The sequence below is a fragment of the Xylaria bambusicola genome (assembly GCF_022495145.1).
Source record: "Xylaria bambusicola strain CBS 139988 unplaced genomic scaffold F5B22scaffold_91, whole genome shotgun sequence".
NCBI lineage: Eukaryota > Fungi > Ascomycota > Sordariomycetes > Xylariales > Xylariaceae > Xylaria > Xylaria bambusicola.
The window spans coordinates 1-13,934 of NW_025953644.1; the positions used below are offsets into that span (position 1 = coordinate 1).

Below are 13,934 nucleotides of genomic sequence, written 5' to 3' on the forward strand. Positions count from 1 at the left end.
GAGAAGGAGTTGGTTGGTCAAGGACTAATGCAGCCCTAGTTGATCATTGTAATCAGAATCCTCAGTTCCAAGCCCAGTTCATCTGCCCTTGTTATGCCTGTAGCCCTAGTTGATCATTGTAATCTAAATAACTTCAATTCTATGCGCAATCACCTGTGCTTATTATAAATATATTTCAGGCAAGCTGGAACTAAACAGTTAATTTCATCATCCTTATAATAGTTGAGAATGGCTTGGTGTTCCGTCGGAACAGCCAGATTGAGTGCGCGCAGGGAGTGCAGCGTGTGTGACATAGGCTTTTTGACATTACTCATACAATCCAATCAATTTTGTATGGAGCCTTTCCTGCGTGGATTGAACAATAATATCTAAACAGAGAGAGGGACCTGAATGCCTGCAAAGTACCTACCTATAAGAGTGGAGCCTGGAAACTGTTCCCAGGCCAGTATTAAGATACCATACTACACTGCGAACAGTTGAACTTGCAAATGTAGGTATGACGAAGGAGGTAACAGCTGGTCGCAGTGAGCTTGGAGTTGGTGATATTAGAGGAAAGAAAAGACGGAGGGGAGGGAGGAAAAGCAAAGAGAAGAAAGAAAGAGAGAAGAAGAAAAGAAGAAAGAACGAAAGAAAAAAGAAGAATAAAAAAAAATAAATAAAAAAACACAACCTCAAGCTACCAGCTCCTTAGTATGCCGTTCAGGACTAGGTGTCAGGTTCCATGATGCATAACGATTAAGAGTTGTCGATAAAGCCTTATAATATCATTGTAGTTGCATACCATAGGACCATCGTCCACCTGGTCATTGAAAAGCCTACAGAAGGATAGGTACAGAGTACATACTACTGGTGAGCCAGACAGTCTATCCAGAGGAAGGAACATGGTAATAAGCCATCGTCGGTTGCGTGGGGACTTGAACCCCTGCGTGCTGGTTTCAATATTAGGAAAAGACCTGAATATCGAACTCGCCGACTCTACCAAGTAGGCCAACTGCTTGGAAGAATGGCATCTTATTGCTCAATATATAATGTAGAGGGGGGCAGTGGCTGGAAGGTACCCAGGTATTGGCTGGGTGACGCGCGCGGGAACGCGTTCACCACACGAGATGAGTCGATAGCAACAATGAGGTACACCCGTAACTGCCTCAATGGCTCCTAAGCCACATTGTCTACCTACGTGTAGTAACTTAGGTACAAAAATACCTGCGTAAATAGCAAACAACCATTGACATCGGGCATGTGATTGGTCTCTGTTCTACGTTCTCTTAGTGTGTCGTGTCACCCAGCTCACTCCAATCATCTCTCTGATACGAAACTTGAAGTTCATCGGGAACAGTCTCATACACCTCAGCATTGAGTTGCTCCTAACTCCAAATACACCATTTTCATATTCTCGAGTATAACGTCTTGACGAAACTTCCATCTTCTTCGCAGAACTGCCCGGCCTTTACAGCTTGGATCAGAGGCTCTTCTTTCACCATGGCACCAACAGTCCCTCCTCTCTCCGCCCTCATGGTCAAAGACTGGTTGGGCGGCTTGCGTTGGGAAACCAAGGGTTATAAAGGATATGACGACAAAGATAACAGGGTGCATCAGCACCGGAACCTTCTTCATCATCGCCACTCTACCCATATTGCGAAGACCTTGGTCCGCAATCTGGCGACAAAATCTCGTCCCATAATTTCTAGATGCCTCGCAGACATCTATAACAACGCAAGCGAACGCGTTCACCTCTGTGATCGCATGGAGCCCGAACAATTCTGGGCCTATGAAAAAAATTCATGGGAGTGGTCTCAAAGTTTCAATGATGAAGCATTCTGGGCGTTCACTCACAAGCTCTTTCTCGCCCGCGCCTTGTATCTCGACACTGTCCCAGAAGGCCACCGCTCACGAAGATATCCTCTTCCCGAAGCCCTCGATCTTTTCCGTGATCGCTTCTATGCCCGTTACGGTCCTGGGGTCATCTCTGGCTCTATATTCGGAACCCATCCCTCTCAGGGGGAACTCGACAAAGTACAAAAGAAGATTTTTGCCGCCCAGAAGACCCGCGATACGTACTTCCAATACTCGCAAGTGGACAGCGAGGGAGATGGAAGCGACCGACTCAAATCGACCGTTGTACAGGATGATAGAATCGATCCAAACCGAGAGAAATACTACTGGTGGGATGAAGTCCATGTGGAACCAACAGAAGATATCGTCGCGTACTACTTTGATCTTGGTCTCCAAAACCCTCGCCATGGTCATAAAGACGCTTATCAGGAAATTGAAGACGCCTTAAAACAGGCGGAGGAAGAAGAAGAACGAGAAAAGTTGCTAGACAAAGAGCGGACTGGGCTTGAAGACGATCTTATGATGGTTGATGTCAGCAAGGAAGATGATTGTATCGGAGATATGGGAATGGGGGGTCTCGAAATGTGAGCACTGCAGCCACTTGTAGGTGTCTCATGGTCTACCAACGGCTTAGTCTTCATATCGACATGCTACTATTAATCATTCGATCCGTTGAAAGGTAACGCCGCAATATTGAAGCAGTCGCTTGGGCTTGTGTTCCCTTATTACTACGCAAGCAGTCAATCAAAAACGTAGACCCTACTACATAACACACTTGAGTGCCAAAGGAGTAAATACAACCTAATATATTCACCCAATTTTTAAGTGACCAGCGGAGTAGTTCCCATCCACCCTAACAAAGCCATCGCAAGTACATACAGATCCCTCGAAATTATATACAAAAGTCCTCGTAGTTGCAAGTGATCGGACATTAACCATAACAATCTCCAACGCCTTATATGAAAACGAACAAGGCGCTCGAGTCAGATATTTCTCATAACATAAACATAAAAGCAAGAGTAAAAGGTTCGAAACTGAACAAAATGTGAATACTGAATAACTATGACCGCTTAGAGCAAGGCTGCGGCACCGAGAAGACCGCCTACGGCGGCCGCGCCCAGCAAGGCACCAGTAGGCTTAGCAGCACCAGCCGTGACGATTGAGGTGGGATAGGATCCTGTAGCGGTCGGTGTAGGCGAGTAGACCGAGGTCGGGTAAGTGCCGTTAGCCATACCGCAAGGAGTAGGCGTGGGCGTAGGGGTTTCCTCGCACAGTCCCGTAGGGGTCAGCATCTCGTGGATGTAGCTGGTTATGCTGGCCACCTGGTCTTCGGGGGCGCATTCCGTGGCCACGCCGATCAAGACGTCGCTGTTGACCGAGCCGAAGCTGAGAACCGACACGATATATGTCTGGAACTCTGGCAAGATTGAGGCAGGGAGTTCGCGGTAGATCGAGCAGATCTCCTCGCCGTGGGCTTCGGGGCCAAAGGTAGCCAACGGCGGCTTGGAGTTTGTTTGGTGGGCCAGGAAGTCGAGGACGGCGACGGGCGTTGTAGGGCCCTCGGTGTTGGCCCAGCTTAAAAAGGAGCTCATTTTCGAGACACAGTATGCGGCGTCAGATCGTTGAGCCACCGTAGTGCCCGCCAAAGCGGTGATGAAGAGAAGAATGTTAGACTGCATTGTGCCTGTTGGTTGAATTCTTTTCTCAAGGTGGGAAGGTAGTCGAACTGAAGGAAGTAGATTGACGGGATGTTAGCATGTCTTCTCTGTTTGTTTGAAGCCTCGTAAAGTCGGGTAGTTTATATATTTCGACGACTTGATGTTGAAAATGGTGTCACGTCTTGATGATGAATAACAACGCTCATAACCAGCAAGGGTGTAAGTCAAAAGCAGGGCACTTAATCTCGAATTGTTTGACGGGTGCTGCATTAGCGCGATGGTGCCTGATCCCTCTCATCTTGGTCTAGATCCTATTGCCCACGGATGTGAAGCATTCTGCAGGGTCCAGTGACCTTCCATAAATGGCCGATCTGAGCAGACCCAAGTATTACTGCAAAGGTGTTGTTTGGTTCTTTGTTCTTGTAGTTGCAATATGTACTTGATAGCTAAAACGACTTTAAAGCTATCGTCCAAGTATTTTTTCAACGTACACTGAGTTTGGCACCCTCACATGCATATGCAGTCGTGTTTAGTTCCCGCGGCACACACCCAGCACACCGATCCAGAGATATGGAATCAAATGTCACGAATCTTTCTACTCGGTTACCGATAATAGATGAGAGATCTCTGGGCATCTGTGCCGCAAAGTAAACTTACCATATCCTCATCCTTTGTGCAATGAGTAGATTGTTTGATAGCACATCAGAATTGCCAAGGGTAGCCACAGGATCGTAGGAAGAAGGATAAGCTGTTTTCCCTTCTATTGTTGTCATAAGACGTCGCCAACGTAGTTGTCGTGGGAGCCACTCCAGAAGCCAACGACGTGATTAATCTAAACGTCAATGGATACAACCAAGTTTAGCAGGTAGACGAGGCGTCGTTGGTAAATGACCGAAAGATTTGATAAAAAGCTAAGCGAGCTACTCAAAGAAATATGACTTCACGAAATATGCATCGTCTGTTTTTGCGTGCGCCTCATCAAGCATGCGGCACGCGGCACAGTTATTGCCTTGAGCCCATGTGAAAGCGTAAAGCTCGGTAGTTTCGCCTGGTTAAAGACTTATTGGTGGGATGTTCCCTGTCCATCGTGATGTTGCTGTGATTGTAGTGCTGGACATATGCTGTTGCGACTTCTACTTGTGAGTAAGCAAATGCCGAGAATCTAAGCGGGGAGAAAGGTCAAAGATCCTGTATCACCAGTGTTCAGCTATATGTGGTGAAACAAGAATTCGATGTTGTCATCGAGCCATCCGCTGTCATGATGAAGCCACAAAATGCAGGAATGCAACTTTACACACACGTGGGTGACAAATAGCTAAGAACTTTTTTCGGATCTATCCGGGGCCCCGTACGTGTTAGGGCTGACTATATATAGTCCCGCGTAAATCTGGTTGGTTCGCTGTATTTGTCAATCGTTTCTTCTTGCTTTCAGCCACGCCAGCTTTGACACTGCCTTCTGAATATCATCACTAGGTCACCTTTGGAAATTCCAAGAGTTTCAAGATGTGATGAGATTCTGTCAAGATCCCGAAGAACAAGTCATCAAATCCTTAGAAGCTGCAGGTGGAGAGTATCCCGTCTGCGGGCTGTTAAATCGCGTTGATACGCGTGAAGATATTGACAGGGTTCATTGTCTGCCGAGATTGACATACAAGGGTTACATGTACTCTTCGTGGTACACCACAATGTGTCATAAAGTGTGAACTTGACCAACTTCGCAGTTGGCTTCCCTCCGCATCTTGAGTAATGCCTTCAACCCCTTCCGGCGTCGTGGATATGCATACGACGCTGCATTCCTCGCGTCTCTTGGTGTCTGCTTGTCACGGAGCCTGTCAAACTTAGACAAGCACAGGCCTTAAAGGTGGATGTCATACATACTCAGCCAACCTTTAAAAAAAATAGAATTTATGTGGAGTAAAGGGAGAGCTAGTTCCTCGCGCAGCCACAACAAGTCGGTGCTCAACTACCAGCGGTAGGAAGCATTGACAATACTTACAGTTGAGTTTTCAAGTTTCATAAGTCAATATAGGATTTTACGGACGGTCCGATAGCTTCCCGTAGCTTCCCGTGTCAGTACACTAGTGTAAATGCCACTGTCAGCTTACCATCTTCACTTTTACAATAGAACTTGCTTGCATTGTAATTTAGGTGTGGCGGTGGCCCTTACTGAGTAGGTATACCTAGTGCAACTAAGGGCGGAACAGTCCGCACATGTGATACCCTACTCATAGCAGCATCGTTATCCCCCCTGGATACCCCGCGACAGGTCGACAACTATATCGGCCAACTATACATTAGACGGACGCAGTTTGGGTAGCGAAGCAGGGGTCATAAGCTGGGAACTATAGACGGGACATACTAATGTAGTCCCTCGAAGCTGAGGGAGGGTAACCGGATTTCTGTCTACCTATTTAGGAAGGCTTGCAACTTGGCGTGTGTTGGCGGCCGCACGACGACACATCTCTACTACACCGCGACACAACTCAGCAACCATGGTTGCTTTTCTGTCTTGCTCGCGTCTCGTTACGACCGACCAACGCGAGCAAAGCCGTGAATGCATGGGCGCGGCACGGTGACATGATAATGTCTAGATGAGATGTTCTGCATTGGTACTCACCCTTACGAACCCCAAATCAATCTACACTTGGTACCGACTCCTCGATCCTTGTACGCAACAAATTTGGCTCCTTGTCAAGTGTTTTCCAGCAACTATAATACGGAGGCGAAGAGTAGGGGTGACTCAAGTTACCTCGTCGGCAGTTATCGACTCAGTCTTACCAATTCACCTCTGTAACTACCTGGTCAAAGTTGACTTGGATTCTATTTACCAGGATAGGCTGCTATAAGGAGAGATGTACTAGGAAGCTAGATGGTAGCCATGATACTGAGAAATGATTCAATTTCCGCTACAAGTTAAAACCAGCATGAGCCAACCCCAACTTGAGCTTGCAATATGGCTCAACATTGTTTGGACTTTACTGTTCCATACAAGGCCGCTGTCAGGGACACATGTCCCGCGAAACGTAACAATGACGCCGGTTTTTATCCCGCCATAACCAGCCTCATGATCTTTATTCCCGGTGTCAGCGAACTCCCGAGTATGGTGGTGTTGACCGAGTGCTTCTCTACTGATCTGGTCACGCATGTGACCTACTATATTACCCCCCATCTAGAGCATCTTAGCTATATACACGGTCTGGCTTTTTCAACAGGGCTCTCAAACACCCTTAGTTCGGGTAAGTGATGTGCTAACAATATGGTGTAACACTAAGACTGCAGAGTCGAGCCGTCCCATGTCTTCACGGTAAACGTAGCGCTGACATTCAACCCTGCTACATTCCTCCCGTAAGAACTCTCTTTCAAGCCTCAGCCGCAACAGTCAAGGATCCATGTGTCTGTCATAAGCCTAACAGAACGAATCCCTGGAGAGAGAACTCGAGGTAGGCACAAAGGTCCTGAAGAACTCCCGTGAATTGATAAATGCCATATTCTAAAGGTACCAATCTTAACATTCGTAATAGTTCCTATCTTCATATCCATCGTCATCCTCTTCCTCTTCCACCCTTAACTGACACATCGACCGCAACCATCGCAACCCAGTCTCATCATATAAGACATCAAATCACACCGCTTAATGAACCTTGAAAAGATCCTGAGCAGATCCCAGCGTGAACATGATACCAGTAACAACACCAGCAGAACAGGTAACTACCAACGCACTAAACATCACTCACAGACCTAGTTAAAAAGCCATAAGCACCCATTACCAAGTCATTGCAGCCAATTGCATTTCCATCAGCGTAGTTCAAACCCAAGAATCCGAGTCCTCTGTATCTAGCGTTGACAACTCGCTGACATCGCAATATATCTTCGTAACATGACAAGATGTATAAAACCCTTAAAACTACATAATCTGTCAATCATCATCTCTGCCATACAGAACAGATAGGTATGGTGCTATGTATATGATATCAACCGTATGATATTTACATATATGATTCGGGCAACAACAAGAGTCATCTACGCCCATACTTAAAGTCGTGACAAATGGTTTAAAGATGGGCGCACTTGTCTGTCTGCACTACGCCAATTTAACGCGAGGCTTGCAAACGCAAAGATGGCATCATCCCGTCTCAATGCAAAACTTCATTCACACATGGCGGCCATAGACTTGCTTTGGTATTTATATTCATAATACACTATAAGTATTTACAGTCTCCGTATCTTCATCCACTCGCTCGTCCCAAGGCCTAGATTCAATCCATTCCTTGCCCACCATCTGCGTATCGGGCGGGGGTCGCCGATGGCATCTTCGAGCGCCTCTTCGATGTCGCACGTCTTATACTCGACGCGATGCGTCCTGCCGTCGCCGCCGGCCTTCTCGCCGCGCGCATATTGCTTCCACCATTCCAGGACGTCGATGTGCCCTTGCTTGGTAGGCGCCACCAGCACCTGTGAGTCGAAGGAGAGCTTCTCACCCTTCAGCTCGTGCCACGTGTCGAGGACCGCGGTCTGGCCGTGCGCGCTGGCAATCTTGCAGACGCCCTCGCTGTAGCCGACTGGGGTGCCTGAGCCCTCCCACCAGCGGAGCACAGCTGTCTGGCCGTGCTGGGCCGCGGTTAGGAGGCTCCGGCCGGGCTTGAGAACAATGTTATCGTCCTTTAGTGCCGCCTCTTTCCACCACTCCAGCACTAATAGGTGTCCCTCCTTGGAAGCAGACTCGAGAGCGGCTTCAGTATATTTCAGGGGGAGACCCGACCGTACCCACCAATCTAGCACGTGGACATAGCCCATCCGCGAGGCGTGATCTAGTGCCTCGGCATCATACTCCTTCTTCAAGAAGGATGGTGAAGTATTCCACCACGTGAGAATGTCCACACGCCCGTAAACCCCGGATGCTTTATTGGGTAGGAATTTGGCGCTAAAGGAGGCCCAGAACACTTTGCTCAGGTTAGTTTCTAGGTAGGTCAGCACATCAACGAGTGAAAACTTCATGATGAGCTTCACTACCAGAGAGGATACGTAACGGAGCCCCTTTGGTGCTTCGGCCAGTTTTTGACATATGACATCAGATCCCGGACAGGAGAGTATTAGCCATTCGAGATCGTGCATGTAAATTTCGAGAGGATCAATCAAGTTTATTCGATTCTTCTTCCATTCAATAGGTATTTCGAGGGTCGTATATATGTTAAGCGCTGTGGCGACCTCCCAGTCGCCAACATGCTCAAAGATGAGGCTCCATATCTCAGGTGGGAGTGTCTTGGCCACTCGACGAGGGCTGATGGTGTGCATGGCTTGCTTCGCAGCGACCTCTACGTCATGCCCGAGGCTCATAAGCTCGGCTTGGTTTTTGATGATTCCGACAAGGTCATTGAAGCCATCCCACGACACCACGCGCTTCCCATCCCCACGTCGTTCGTAATGCCACAGGACTGGTGACATGACTTTGATCCAATTCCACTTTCGTTTTATCTTGCTGAGTTGCTTCTTGGTCATCGGGTGCTCCCACATCTGCACCGACATGCCCGGCACTAACAAGATCTTCTTGGAGACGTCCCAGGCGCGTAAGACTTCGAGTAGAGTAGTATCAGCGATGCCGGACATCATCTTGGCGAGGTGGTCGGCGTCAATGGGGGCGAGGACGAGTAAATCCGCCCATTCGACAAGTTCAAAGGCAGTCTGGCGCGCAGCTTCTATAGCATCCTTCGTCCTCTGATCGGCATCGATAGCAACAGTGGCCAGGCTTCGGTTCTCCATCACCATGATCTCGTGTGTAAGTCGCAAGGGAACCTCGTCGACTAGAGCTCGAGTCTCGATCTGGGCATCTTTGAGGAGACGCACGGCGATGGCCTGAGCATAGGCGACATCTCGTTGGCCATTTGCAGCAACAAGCATCCGCAACTTCCTTATGCGCGGCATTTCATGTAGAGAAGAACAGGAGGAGTTGATGGTTCGGAGAAGCGGTGAACGGCGGTCGAGGGCTAGTAAGGGTGGCGAGTTAGAGCCGGGGCGCAGATTGCCCTCCATGGCGGCCGACGAACATTCAAGCAGCTCTCAGCTCTGGTTTGGACACGGACTGATTGACGTCAATTGTCGCAGAAAGGGAGTTCGTGAGCGCGCGGCCAAGACGTTGGGTTCGCAAGATTCGCAGATCAAGATGAAAGTACCACAGCAAAAAAGCCAATAGAACTACAGTGGGGGAGCAAAAAAAAAGGTACAATCGTGAATTCGCACCAAAAAACGCGAAAACTCACACTTTTCAATTCCAACTTACTCGAAATTCTAAGTGATAATAAATTATTAAAAAATCTTTATATATAGTACTTAATAAATCATTTCTTTTATTTTAAGTAAAAATTAATTTACTATAATAGAACATGATTTATAGTATGTTTTAATAATAGTAAAAATGAAAATTTTATATATTATATTTAATAATAGAATTTAAAGCTTTAAAAGGAAAAAAGAAAGAAATTCTTAAAGTATTTATATAAAATAATCATTTCTCTATTTAGAATTATATATAAGTAATATATAAGTTGTTATGTTGATTTTCTAGATTTTTTTAGAAATATAGTATTCTGTGAGTGGTTTTTCAAATTGTACCGTTTTTTTTGCTCGGTCACTGTATGCCCCGCCACCGAAGGAAGACAATGAATGGCCAGCACTCGCGAGTGAAACAATTCTAACAATGCTTTGTCGGCCAATAATAAGAAACGTGTGGTCATGGGCAGACTTGTTCAGAGAGGGAGGTGTACAGGGTCAGATCTGAGCCATGCAAATGTTGTCATTAGGTAAAGGTGACGATGACTTTTATTGTTCAAATCGCGAGTCGGTGGAACGATATATGTACGTCTAAGTAGCACTGACCCTTGCGCTACGGTACCACGACCGTCAAAGTGGCTCCACCGTGATGCGTTAAACCTGCAGCAAAGAAAGGCCATATTTCTGCCCATATCTCAGGTACCGTGATAAGCATCCCCTTCAAGTTTCTCTTGACCCTTCTATACACTGCAAATTGTGTGCGGATAAGCAAGCGCTGCAATTTTCTTACTTATTTTCAGTTTTAACAAACGGAAAGAAGAAGAGAAAAAAAGACCACACTAGGGTCAGACCAGTCACTATATTCCCTTGTACTTAAGTGAATACAGTAGGAACATCTACCATCCGAAGAGCTTAGAATCATGTGATACAATCTAGCAGCTCGTGCTACTACCACGTAAAGGCGCTTAAGTAAGGAAGGATAAGCCTGAGATAAAACCATGTACGGCGTCCTAAACTATATTGCGATTTGCCATGATCGTAGTGCTTTATCAACAAGTCACGGATCTGCCGACGAGTGTAGTCTGAAGCAGCCGAGTCTAGCCCCTTCAGCTACATGCAAATGCCCAATGCAACGAGATCCACGCTTTCAGCTCCAAGCTTGCGACGATGAATGATCCAAGACGGCCGGACTGGGCGGTTATCACCACCCACTTACTTGCATTAGATGCCCGATATCGAGGCCAACACTCAATAGCCTGAGTACTATATACGCATGCTACTATGTATTTTTAAAAAAGATATTATTACATACATTGAACCCAAACGAAGAGACCTCATTTGACGCGCGGGTGCCAAATGATAATACACAAAGAAAACATTTCATTTCTATCCACCACTGTTCGACCTCGTCCCTACCCGCATATCGTTGTTGCGTCTGGCCGCAGCCTCGTCTAGGCCCGCGTGACCTGTAACTGAAAAGAAGTTCCAAAGTATCTTGGGTATAAATGAGTACCGTGTATGTCCCAAGCGTAGCGCTCGTCGACTCGGAATGTCTACACCGCTGAATAAGGAACTTTGATGATGTTTAATGCTATGTTGATCAGCTTCTGAAATGCAGGCGCAACCCTGTGTTCTTCGAAAGTCAGACTCTTAACGCCGTGTTCGCTTGCTTAATGTGTAGTTAACGTAATCCAATGACGCTCATCTCCAGTGTCCACACCCTCCGAATCCACACTTTAAGAGGCCCTTCTACCCCCTCGACATTCTGCAGCTCGACTCCTTCCCACCAGCAACGACGAGCAGGTTTCCGCCAGAAGAGAAGCAGCTTCTGCGCCATTCCTACGGCATTGTTGCCCATCTCATTGCCACGAATATCGCTGCGGAGGCGAGCGAGCGCCAGGCTGCAAACTACCGCCTTATTGGGTTCACCAGCACGATGGCCCCATCGATCGTCGTGGTTGAAGCCGCTTAATTTCCATGTTAGCTAGGTGGCGAACCAAAAGAGGACTGTGTCACTTACCCAGCGGTCAACATTTCGATCAAATGAGCCTCGGTGGTTCCTGGCTCGTCGCTCCGCTTCAATCCCGAGAAAATGCCGTCTTGTTGCAATAAAGCCCTAGACGCGGCGCGTTTGACCTCAATCATATCTGCCTGGTTAATGTCTGGCCTTGGAGGAATAGCATAGAAGTCGAGGTCTTCTCTCAACACAATGATTCCCGCTCGCTTACTACCATCTTCACCACGCCCAGCAAGGGAGTCAATGGGAACAACGCCTCCATCAGGCGAGGCAGTGGGTGAGGATTCATTGGGTATGGATTGGGCCACAGTGCGGAAAAACTCGAGCATGTATTGCAGGGAGGCAGGATCATACTGAGAGGTGAGGTCAGTGAAATGAATATTTATATTGGATATCAGGTTGCGGATAGTGGAGGAGTGGGTGAGAGGGGTATTAATTAGGCTAGGCGCGATCGCGCAGCTAATGTTTGGAGCATCTTGAGTGGCTTGAGAAAGAGGGCTGTCTCTGTGGGTACTGACATCGACCTGGACGGCATCACCGTCGGAAAAGCCGCCCATATGGCCCTCTGGGAAGAGGCCATTGGGGAATAGAGATAAGAGGACAAATTCAGGCAGTGTTAACAGTTCGTCTCTCGAAAGAACGAAGCGTGTACCCCTATTCAAAAGGGGTATCAGCAAAGGTGTCCAATAAATTACAATTCTGCATTGTCCTACCTCAGGTCCATCGTGATTGTTTCATCGGCGCCGACATCTACACAAGCTTATCAATAGCCGCTCTGCCATATATCCCTTTGGTGGTGACTTACCTCCAATGGAATTGATCGGAGGTCCTCCTTGTTGGACCTGAGTAATGATACTCGATGCCCCTCCGGCGGCCGCCATTAGATATGTGAAAGAGAGGAGTGGGCTATAACCTTCGGAGTAGGCAGGAGGAGGCTCGCTCGAATCGTCAGCCTTTTGACCCGAAGATTCGCCTTTGACGTCTTGTGGAAGCGCTCGCTTGGTCTCAGCGACTGTATCTTGGAATGAGGTGGATGGCTCAAAAGGATGATCAGAAGAACTTGAGGCAACCGGTGCGTAGGCTGGAGCTGCTGTAACGGAAGATGCTCCGGTTTCCGAGAAGGCGGTGGAGACGGCGGTGGGGAGCTTGAAGTGGTCGTCGGCGAGGTCCTCAGCCGAAGCGTAAGCGTAGAGACTTGAAAAGGGAGGCGGAGGCGGCGCTGGTCGTGAGAGGGAGGTAGAAGCCGATGCCTCAGAGCTGGCGTAGGGGTACTGGGGCGGCGGAGACAGTGCCCGATGATTCTGGTCGATTTCGTCGCCGTCGCCGTTTTCGTTGTCAGATTCGTTGCTATGCTGGCTGTCGTCGTTGGCTTTACAGTTATATGCAAGGTTCGCGTGTTCAACGGCAGTCTGCGGAAGCCCAGCGAACACGGACTCTCCGTGACTTTCTTCCTGCGACTCGGACAACGTGGCGACGGTTTGGAATTCTGCGTAGGCAAAGAGCAGGGTTGGAGCAAAAGGTCGGGGTGCGGTGTGCGGTCACAAATGGAGGATGGCGTCCGTGTTTGGTAGTTTGATTACAGAGAGCGACGCTGCGGTGGGGGTCATAAATTGGATGTGATGTTGAACATGGGATAGGTAGTGTGTCCTGGTATTGGCAATCTTCTGGACTGAGACGGCTGGCCGTACCAATTCGACACAAGCGCTGGCAATGGGCCGGGTGAGCGTCGGAGCGATGCGATCAACGACTACGTCAAAGACGAATCACCACAGCATCAGAGGACCTCGGTTAGGCTCGATGCTCAGGATTGAAACTGAAGCTGGCAGATAGATGTGGTGATTCCAACAAAAGGACGACGGTGCGGCGTTGGGAGTACCTTCAGTTACCTACTCCTTACAATTGGTACCTGGCTGCGCTGACGCGAGGGCTGCCAACTGCACGTCTGTAGCGGGCCAGGACTGCCAGGTAGTTGCCCCATGCAACTATTTCCACAGCTCTTAGTGGACCGCTAGCCGCCCATACTATGTACCCATGCGGCTTAGGGTGGTACACTACAGTCCCTCCCTCATCTCTCCTTCGTCTCCTATCACGCCAAGGTATAACCAAGTTGGTTGGGACACGATTTCAAAGGTTAGCCAACGACGATATCACTAACAATTTAC

General features: G+C 48.2%; 4 protein-coding genes across 4 annotated transcripts; 1 reads left to right on the plus strand and 3 right to left on the minus strand.

Moving 5' to 3' along the window:
• Nucleotides 1–1,404: 1,404 nt before the first annotated feature.
• F5B22DRAFT_662628 (uncharacterized protein) lies at nucleotides 1,405–2,421 on the plus strand (the record flags this gene model as incomplete). The annotated part of the gene is made up of 1 exon (XM_047980461.1): nucleotides 1,405–2,421. Exon 1 carries the CDS (start codon nucleotides 1,480–1,482, stop codon nucleotides 2,419–2,421), a length of 942 nt encoding a protein of 313 aa, XP_047824962.1. The 5' UTR covers nucleotides 1,405–1,479.
• A 482-nt stretch (nucleotides 2,422–2,903) lies between these two features.
• On the minus strand, nucleotides 2,904–3,512 carry F5B22DRAFT_652429 (uncharacterized protein; the record flags this gene model as incomplete). Its single annotated transcript, XM_047979602.1, has 1 exon — nucleotides 2,904–3,512. The coding sequence occupies one exon, from the start codon at nucleotides 3,510–3,512 to the stop codon at nucleotides 2,904–2,906; it is 609 nt and encodes a 202-aa protein (XP_047824963.1).
• A 4,136-nt stretch (nucleotides 3,513–7,648) lies between these two features.
• On the minus strand, nucleotides 7,649–9,746 carry F5B22DRAFT_630681 (uncharacterized protein). Its single transcript, XM_047976565.1, has one exon. It carries the CDS (start codon nucleotides 9,516–9,518, stop codon nucleotides 7,701–7,703), a length of 1,818 nt encoding a protein of 605 aa, XP_047824964.1. The 5' UTR covers nucleotides 9,519–9,746; the 3' UTR covers nucleotides 7,649–7,700.
• Nucleotides 9,747–11,436: 1,690 nt separating this feature from the next.
• On the minus strand, nucleotides 11,437–13,750 carry F5B22DRAFT_640418 (uncharacterized protein; the record flags this gene model as incomplete). Its single annotated transcript, XM_047977847.1, has 5 exons — nucleotides 11,437–11,722; nucleotides 11,776–12,426; nucleotides 12,486–12,522; nucleotides 12,578–13,258; nucleotides 13,663–13,750. The coding sequence occupies 5 exons, from the start codon at nucleotides 13,748–13,750 to the stop codon at nucleotides 11,437–11,439; spliced, it is 1,743 nt and encodes a 580-aa protein (XP_047824965.1).
• Between the last annotated feature and the right edge of the window lie 184 nt (nucleotides 13,751–13,934).

Coding starts and splice junctions, on each gene's coding strand:
- F5B22DRAFT_630681 (XM_047976565.1), bottom strand. CDS start 9,518: ATGGAGGGCAATCTGCGCCCCGGCTCTAACTCGCCACCCTTACTAGCC.